This window comes from Agrilus planipennis, unplaced genomic scaffold, assembly GCF_000699045.2.
Source record: "Agrilus planipennis isolate EAB-ADULT unplaced genomic scaffold, Apla_2.0 scaffold127, whole genome shotgun sequence".
In the NCBI taxonomy this organism is placed as follows: domain Eukaryota; kingdom Metazoa; phylum Arthropoda; class Insecta; order Coleoptera; family Buprestidae; genus Agrilus; species Agrilus planipennis.
Genome location: NW_020442450.1, coordinates 284,817 through 294,629, shown reverse-complemented (window position 1 = coordinate 294,629; position 9,813 = coordinate 284,817). Strand labels below are relative to the sequence as shown.

The 9,813-nt window shown below is 31.1% G+C and overlaps 1 protein-coding gene across 1 annotated transcript in view; it reads left to right on the top strand.

Annotated features, from left to right (window-relative positions):
- LOC108736468 (hemocytin) overlaps positions 1-8,993 on the top strand; it is a 33,230-nt gene extending 24,237 nt beyond the window's left edge. The window contains exons 40-48 of the mRNA XM_025980500.1: positions 3,386-3,596; positions 3,659-3,832; positions 3,885-4,125; positions 4,681-4,829; positions 5,190-5,652; positions 5,720-5,934; positions 7,020-7,339; positions 8,376-8,612; positions 8,676-8,993. Of these exons, the coding sequence (XP_025836285.1) occupies positions 3,386-3,596; positions 3,659-3,832; positions 3,885-4,125; positions 4,681-4,829; positions 5,190-5,652; positions 5,720-5,934; positions 7,020-7,339; positions 8,376-8,612; positions 8,676-8,966 (2,301 nt within the window). The 3' untranslated portion in view covers positions 8,967-8,993. The remainder of the gene's footprint in view (positions 1-3,385; positions 3,597-3,658; positions 3,833-3,884; positions 4,126-4,680; positions 4,830-5,189; positions 5,653-5,719; positions 5,935-7,019; positions 7,340-8,375; positions 8,613-8,675) is intronic.
- The last annotated feature ends 820 nt before the right edge of the window (positions 8,994-9,813 follow it).

Below are 9,813 nucleotides of genomic sequence, written 5' to 3'. Positions count from 1 at the left end.
TCTCAACAAACCCGAAAAAGAATGCAAACCTCTACCGATCGAGTCTGATCCATGCTTACTTTTGGTGGACATTGAGATTTTTGGAAAGGTATAGTACCTTATTTCATACATATTTAAATATGACGTTCTACATTTGCAATTACAATTTTAAATTGTTTTTTTTTTTTCTTGTATTTACACCTGCGCAGTTTTTAGCCATTAACATTTTCACGAGATTCGTATAATAAAATATCTGATCAAGAAACAAGAATATTAAAAACATTTCTAATGAAGCCAGAGTACTGTATTCCTAATTTTAAAAAATAATAGGTATTTTTGAATCATTAGTTCCAGTGTTTTACAGACTTACTAAATTATGCAGTTTCAACTACACAGTAATTGTTAATTGATTATCAAATAAGATTATTTTAAAGAGATATTAAAAAATCAAGAATAAATAAAAGATCGCTGCGAATTTTATACGTTGCTAAGATAATAAATAAGTTTATAGGGTTTATATTTCTGAAATACTGAACTGCCTACCTTATTTTTAATCCAATTAAATACTACGAAATGCCCATATTGTCACATAAATTAGCCACTTACCTGTAATAATAAAAATTTAAAATAGTTAAAATTATAAAACATTAAAACATTATAAAACTTTCACAAATTAAGTAGAAGGGTAGATAAATCGATGCTGGTAATTATAATAGATCATGCCAATAATTTTGTCAATATCGACAACAATCGCTTTAAGCTGATAAATCTACTGAACATTAAATCGCAAAAATTGTGCCGAAGTTTTACACATGAAGTACATACACAACAAACTTACCTTTAATTCTTGAAAGCTTTAAGTAATTTCCCATGTTTACACTTACACCTAATGCAAATTTTATTCACTAATTATTAGTTTACAATACTCACTGGTTGAAACTGTAAATCACGTTACAAACCGTTCACTTCCAGTACAATTTAACACTGATTTAACCATGAATGTTTCTTCCGTTTATCACTTTTCTTTAACTATGACCTTGGTCGTCCTATAAGTTCACAAAAACAAGTGTACTTATAAAAAACTTTATCTTTGCGATGCAAAGACACGGATACAGGCATAGAAATAGATACGTATATACATACAGGTATATATCCCTTTATGTATGCACATAAGTACGTATATGATGTTATTCGTCCACTTTCACTGGATAATATCGAACAGACCGTCGCAAATGATTCATTAATAAACAACTAGTGTAGTAGTTTTTGTTTAACTTATTTTGTTACTTGTATAATTTAAAAGAGTAGAAATTTAAAAACAATTATACACACACAAATTGTAAATTGTGTAAATTTATTAAATTATTTTGCGTGGTATATACGTTTTATTCTAATTTATGATTCAGAAAACTTCCGACTCAAAGTAACCTAATCTAGCTGTGGCTAACCTAACCCAACCTTGATTACTTACAATAGATGACTTCAATTATTGTTTTTATATTGAATAGCGCCTTGATCTGTTGAACAGCAGTTAAAAGCATTAAAAGCGAATTCAAGGATCAAGTGTGTTTTTCAATATTTACATGACAGTTTGATCTTCAATTTTGTTTTAAAAATGGTAAAGTGGAAGCAGGTCATTGTTATTATTACTATTGAACAACAAAGTGTGATCCGTTTTCTGCTAAACAATAACTTGCTCATTAGTCACGAACTTGTTATTGCTTAATTAAGATTTTTGACTTTAATAGATAATTGAAGTATGTATAGTCGTCCAGAACGTGTAAATTGAATGAAAACTCTGAACTTTCCTCTGGTCAATACTCTTGTTTTTATTAGTAAAACGCCAACGTTTCCCTCCTGCATTAGAAAATTTATCAAAGTTCTATATGCTTACAGTACTCAGACCAATTAAAAACTAAGTTTAGTAAAGTTGAATATGAGAACTTAGTAGTATTTACATTTGCTTGGTTTCAATTATGTACAGTGAAAATCAGCATAACTGCTGGCTAAAAATATTTTTTAAAAATTACAATTGTGATAAGCAAGCTTGTATCAGGTTGTCGTTAAGCTTATTACAATCGTAATTTTTAAAAAATATTTTCAGGCAGAAGTTGTGTTGATTTTCACTATATAATTTAAACCAAGGAAATGTAAGTACTACTAAATTGTTATATTTAACATTACTAACTTAATTTTTAATTGGTCTGGTTCATTATTAGAGCCTTGATAAACTTCCCAATCTAGGACCGAAACGTTGGCTTTTTGCTAAGAGTTTAAAGTTTTTCTAAACTTTCGAATGGTAGATAATAATGTAAGTATAATATGTAGGGTATCTTTGTAAAGAGATTGATCAGTTCATGCTAAAAATTCATACATTTTTACTTAAATTTAAGGTATTAACCAAAAAGTAAATTCATTTTTTGTTTCCTTTCTACAACCTATAGTTTTGTTATGCTATGGGACTATATAATAAAAGCTTTGAAGGGCGGAACAGTACAATGTTTAAATGACCGACCCCAGAGCATTTATTACTAAAATTGTACAAATTTAAAAGTTTGAAAATATGTCACAAATGATTTTAGTTGCAGAAATATTATGAACAATTTTATTGCCTGAAAATAAATTTCCTGTATAAAAATCTTTCTGATGTATAAAATTGAATCCTTTTTACAATAACTCTACTTATTCCTTCTGTTCAATAATAATTTATATGATTATAAAATTCCAACATTCAAGGTGCTTAATTTTATAACTAACGGATGATTATCTGTCTTTGATTAGTGCCACCCATTGTTAGATCCAATGTTNGGAGTCAGACAGGGATGCACACTGTCACCGCTACTTTTTAATCTATACATCGAAGACGCCATAAACATCATTAAAGACAGTACAACTGTAGGGATAGATATACAGGGACAAAATATTAATATGCTTAGATTTGCAGATGATATAGCAGTATTAGCATCTAGCAAGGAAGAGTTAGAGATAGCTTTAAATAAAATGGAAAATAAATAAAAGTAAAACAAAAATACTGGTATGCAAGAGAAGAAAAAGTATATAAAGATAGGAGACGAAAAATTAGAAGAAGTGGCTGATTTTAGATACCTAGGAAGTCAGATAAGTCAGGACGGAAGGAGTAGTACGGATATAAAGCAGTTAACCAATATCGAATTCCGTATTATAGTATAAAAATGGAATAATACCGATTATTGATAATTATTGATTCTTTTGAAGTAGTCATTAATGTACATTTTATCTTCCATCACTCTAATCCTTAATAGTTATAACTAGAATTATAAATTTTCATTTTCTGTTTTATTCTGAAATCATTATATTATCATTTTTTCTTTTGTCTATATATCAGTATGAGTATAATGAATTAAATAAATAAACAAAGATTTTGCAGGGTTTACGAAAAGTAGTGACAAGCACTTGTGGGTGCATTTGTCAACCATGCAACGAAGGAACAATATTGTGCCCTACAAACAACATTTGCATTAACAGTACCCTTTGGTGTAATGGTATTGAAGATTGTTCAGATGACGAACTGAGTTGCACTACCGACGCCACTATTACAGCGACAGTTCCAACAACCGAAATAACAACAGTTACCAAAGGTAAAATGAAACGTAAATTAATCACTAAAAAATGAATTATATGTATGCATGTACATTTGTAGCTTCACATCTTACGTGTTCAACCCCATCTTGTCCCCCTGGCTATAAGTTGAAAATCAAGAGACCGTCCAAGGCAGAAAAATTACATTCAAATTTGTCGCCCATGTTCTCATTTTTTGGAAGAAAGGCGTCTAATAAGAGGAATTATAGATCAGTCAAGGGCTTCACAAAGAAAGGTATTATTCACATTCTCTCTTCTCAATATTACTCTCAACGCTTTTTCTTAAGGAACGAAATCGAAAACTACCAAAAATCTTAAAAAGCCAGTTGCCTTTAAGCACCAACTGAAAGAAGCAGTTGAAGAGGATCTTCAAGAACAAAAGGAATGTCCTCGATTTAGTTGTGAACCTCCTCCTCCACAATGGGTGAATGGATCAGAGTATCATTGCCCTCCAGCAATTTGTCCTGCAGGGTATACACCAGAATATCATCAAGAAGAAATTAAAACCGGCGGTTTAAATTGTCCCAGGTAATTTCATTAATTATGAAGTCAAATAATTTACTAGAAATCGTGTGTTAGACCAATTTATTTTATCTAAGTAAAATAATAGAAACAAAAAGAGTTGTATCTGCCCGGAACTGAACCTCTCGAATGATATTTCATTCCTAAAAAAAACTTTTGCTGATACACGGGTAATCGGATTGTACTGGAGAGTAAGACAGAAGGTCCTTTTCAACCTCTATTACAAATGTTAAAATGGGTAGATGATGGTTGGGGTATGAAAGGTGAGATGGGCGAAATAAAGACAGAAAAGAAGTAAAAGATTATCTATGGAATATTACTGATGCCCTAGCATTTACCTAAACCTAGGTAATCTGAGGAAGTCACAGAAAAACGTGGATTAGGGCAGATGGATCAGAAATGTACTCCCGATGTAGTGTGTAGTGTAAATCACTAATGTCGCTCAGTAGTTTCAGTCCCCCTCTTTTAATATATGAAAAAACCTACGATTTTCCTTGTTCACGTATTAATATACATATAAATCCATATGATTATACATTTACAATTACTCGTCATTTTTAGGTATACATGCCAACAGCCACCCCTTCCAGATGCAGTGTGCAATATTACAGGGCGAACATTTATAACTTTCGATAACACGGAGTTTAAATACGATATTTGTGAGCACGTTTTAGTGAGAGATGTGGAGGAAGATCTGTGGGAAATAGTTTGTAAGTAACTGTTAAATTTAATTGACTTATTCTTTTGTTAATAATTAACTGATTTTAGTGACATTTTATTTTACCAAAAACAAATTTCTTTCATCATATGCTAAGAATCAAAATAAAATTAATGAATTTTTACAATTATGATGAAGATCACTTTTAAAAATCATAGTTACATTAAATAAAAATGTATATGATATAAATATTTGGTATAAATTTATTGGACTGACGTTCTTCTGTTTAATTAAGCGTTATAGGATAACAAAATAATAAGTTATTTTTATTGACCAATAAAGATGTGCCCTCACTTTGATATTGAGATTGTGATACTTCCATTTTTTAAAGTAACGTTTCTTTGATTTTCAGTAAGAAAAACTTGCACCGTAATATGCTCTCGTGAATTGGTTATCTACTATGATGAACATTTATTTGTACTTCATCCTGATTTGTCCGTTGAATTCGATAATTATAAATACACCGTCGATCAGACAAAGAAAATTGGTTCTCAATCCCAATCGTTTATGGTATCGCGATTAGGTGACGTATTACTCTTTATATCACACCATTATCGATTTTGGATAATTTGGGATAAAAATGCAAATGTGAAAATTGGCGTGGCTGGAGAATTATCAAGGAAAGTCGACGGTTTATGTGGATATTTCAATTATCGACGATGGGACGATAAACGAAAACCTGATGGGATGCTAGCCAAGACAACGGTTGAATTTGGGGATAGTTGGGGATCAATCAATCGTCCACAGATTTGTGAAGTAAAAGCGTGTCCTATCCACGTACAAAACAAGGCTTGGGAAATGTGTCAAAAAGTCAAGTAAGTCATCATCCAGATGTTATAGGATTAAGCGAATACTTTAACAAACAAAAATAACTCGTTTTAGGCAAGGAATTTTAGCCCTTTGTAACTCAGCCATAGATGTGGAAGCATTTATTTCTCGTTGTTTAGAAACGACATGCAACTGCTTGCAAGAAGCTGAAGAAGATACAAACAGAGAAGATCAATGCAGATGTGGAGTGCTTCAGTCTTTCGTGGTCGATTGTATGACTTCTGACCCGAGTTTGGAATTATCAGATTGGAGAATGCAACAAGATTGTCGTAAGTCATATTATTTATTATACATCGATAAAATTAATGTTAGTTAATTATTGATAAAATCGAAGCATTCATAACCATTGCAAAAAGTTTCTGTTAGGTCAACACATTGATAATGTAATGAATATAGAAATTTGTAAATATAGGATAGTAACTGAAACGAATGTCTATCTAACACGAAGAGATGCATCCAAGCAGATTAAAATTACAAAAAATAAATTGAACGTCATATAGAGTACTTTGTTTTTATAAATAATAAGTTAACTTTAGGTACTGAATCTACAGAGCTTTAGGCCAAACAAAAGTTTCCAATCAAGTTATTTATTATAAGTTCGAATGCGTATGTTAGACATTAGTGTCGTAAACATACAATTAAGAATTATAAAGAAAGTCTGAGGCAGTTGGTAGGATAATAAAAAACTGATAATAGCTAAATGAAAACAGATAACCCTCCACCAACTCAGTTTTTTATAATTTCATCTTCTACAGTAGTTAAAAAAGAACAGTAAATAATACTCAGAATCAGATGACATATTTAGGTACTTATCCCCGGCCAATTTTTAAATTCTAATTGTAAGAAGGTATAAGAATAAACTAAATCCCTAAAACAATATTGGGTTTTATTCCCACGAGATAACACTGGTGGAGTGTAGCGTGATGATCTTCTTCGGTCTCCTTTAGAAAACATGGAAATAACTGCATGATGGTGGTAATGGAGAAAAAGATGAGAGAGTCGAGATGAAGAACTACAGAAAATTTGTCCTTTAGAAACACCGCTCGGTCAAACTTTAATGAACGGTGCTACTCACCGAAATTAGGGCTCACCATGTAATAAAGACTCAGGCGATATTATATTGCAAAGCTCAAACCAAATAATTATACAAAACCTAAACTTTTCACTATTTTTAGGGTATTTTTTCCTACTACTCCCTCTCCCACCACTAGTCTATCACTAAATGGTTCTACAAATGGATTCAATTACTGCATTTTTGTAAAATATTTACTAATTCTCTAAATCTTTCATTTCAAGCGAAGGAAGAGATAAGAAAACGATAATTCTGGTTTTAATAGACTTTCATTTGTTTTAGCGGCAATTTGTGATGCGCCCTTGGTACATTACGACTGCTATAGAAGACGTTGTGAACCTAGTTGTGAATCTTTATCGGATCCTAATGCGTGTCCCCAATTATCCCACGTATGCTTCCCTGGATGCTATTGCCCGCCCGGTTATGTACATAAAGGAGGCGACTGCGTTCTTCCCACAGCTTGCAGGGATTGTGAGTGTACAGTTTTACCTCATCTACAGTATATCAGTTATGATGGTAACAATGTTAGCGTTAGTGGAAATTGCGATTACGTAATGACGAGGGATGTGACTCAAAAGGAAAATGGGCAACATCGGTTTCAGGTACGACTTTAAAATATTATTATACTAAAAGTTTTGTAAGATAAAATAACCTAAAACTCTGGATTATGTCCAGAAAAAGCATGGAAAAAGTAACATTACAAAATTTAATATTTTTTTCGTCAATACGAGTGTTTCAATGATCAACATTTTCCTGAAGAGGTTGGCAAACTAAAGATACGTCGAAGTACTTATTCTTCTACCTGAAGGTTCTCTACTGATTGCCTGAGAATTCAGCTTTTATTTTGTATAACCGAAGTTTGAGAACATGGACGAGAATTTCTTTAAGATTAGAGAAGCATAATAAATGAAAGAACCATCTTCAACTTTAAGTGATTACATTTTTAACAAAAGAAAAAATGCAAATGCAACAAGATTTCATTCTTTAACCTGATGAAGCTACAATATGGTGAAGTAATGTTGCGGATAATTAATAAATAGCTTTTGTAACAAGCACTGTGCTTCCGTTTAATTAATGGAGTTACAAGAAGTAACTTTTACTTAGATCGCCAGATTGATATCCTCTATTTTTCTTTTCATCCAAACCAACATGAAAACAAATATTGTTCTTCACAAAGGATTTATTGACTTTTTATAACCGACGATGTTTAAATATTGCATCATTTTTATTGCTAACTTTCAAATTTACATATACATATATCTCTATTATTATTAATCGTTGGGAAAAAGTACAACGATTGAAAAAACTATTAAAAATCATTAAACCCTCTTACTGTACTCATCTTAAGTTACAAAAAGTCATCACCTAACAATTATTTGTGTGTGGGTAAGTAAAGAACGATTTTGTTTTTATGCCTTTTATGGATAAAAGACCAGCTTTATAAACCGTTCTCTTTTAAATTTCTGTGATAAAAGAAAGATCTCTTAACACGATTTTTGTGACAAATAAGCAGATGGGTGATTTCAGACACAAGAAAGTGTCTTTTATTTCTTTCAATCCTTTACATATCAAACTAAACCATGATCATTTGAAACTTTAAAGGATTATTTTCAAAGAAAGGTACTTTTTGTACTACAGGTTATAATTACTAATGGTCCTTGTGAAGACAACAAGAAAAAAATGTGTGTTATGAAAGTTACTATTTTACACCACCATCATGAAATAGTAATAACAAAAGATAACGAAAATAAAAATTTCAAAGTCAACCTAAATTCGGAACAAATAACTCATTATGGAAATATAAACGATTGGTTGGATGTATTAGAAGGCGTGACGAAGCATCTTTTGATTCTTCTAAAAGACGAACAAGTTGAGGTAAACATTGTTCTTATTTTAAGTAGTATCACGGTTTACTATAGTAACTTTTTCTCTACTTAGATTTTTATTTATTTCCCATTACTTGGAGTGTCAGTAAAGGCACCGTCCATGAAACATGGAGGTAAATTAGAGGGACTATGTGGAGATTGTGATGGAGATATTGATAACGATATGCGAATATCTAATGGAACAATAACTAAAAATTCAGAAGACTTTGCCCTTGCTTGGTTATCTAGCGGCCAATCTACAGAAAATTGTCTCAACAAACCCGAAAAAGAATGCAAACCTCTACCGATCGAGTCTGATCCATGCTTACTTTTGGTGGACATTGAGATTTTTGGAAAGGTATAGTACCTTATTTCATACATATTTAAATATGACGTTCTACATTTGCAATTACAATTTTAAATTGTTTTTTTTTTTTCTTGTATTTACACCTGCGCAGTTTTTAGCCATTAACATTTTCACGAGATTCGTATAATAAAATATCTGATCAAGAAACAAGAATATTAAAAACATTTCTAATGAAGCCAGAGTACTGTATTCCTAATTTTAAAAAATAATAGGTATTTTTGAATCATTAGTTCCAGTGTTTTACAGACTTACTAAATTATGCAGTTTCAACTACACAGTAATTGTTAATTGATTATCAAATAAGATTATTTTAAAGAGATATTAAAAAATCAAGAATAAATAAAAGATCGCTGCGAATTTTATACGTTGCTAAGATAATAAATAAGTTAATAGGGTTTATATTTCTGAAATACTGAACTGCCTACCTTATTTTTAATCCAATTAAATACTACGAAATGCCCATATTGTCACATAAATTAGCCACTTACCTGAAATAATAAAAATTTAAAATAGTTAAAATTATAAAACATTAAAACATTATAAAACTTTCACAAATTAAGTAGAAGGGTAGATAAATCGATGCTGGTAATTATAATAGATCATGCCAATAATTTTGTCAATATCGACAACAATCGCTTTAAGCTGATAAATCTACTGAACATTAAATCGCAAAAATTGTGCCGAAGTTTTACACATGAAGTACATACACAACAAACTTACCTTTAATTCTTGAAAGCTTTAAGTAATTTCCCATGTTTACACTTACACCTAATGCAAATTTTATTCACTAATTATTAGTTTACAATACTCACTGGTTGAAACTGTAAATCACGTTACAAACCGT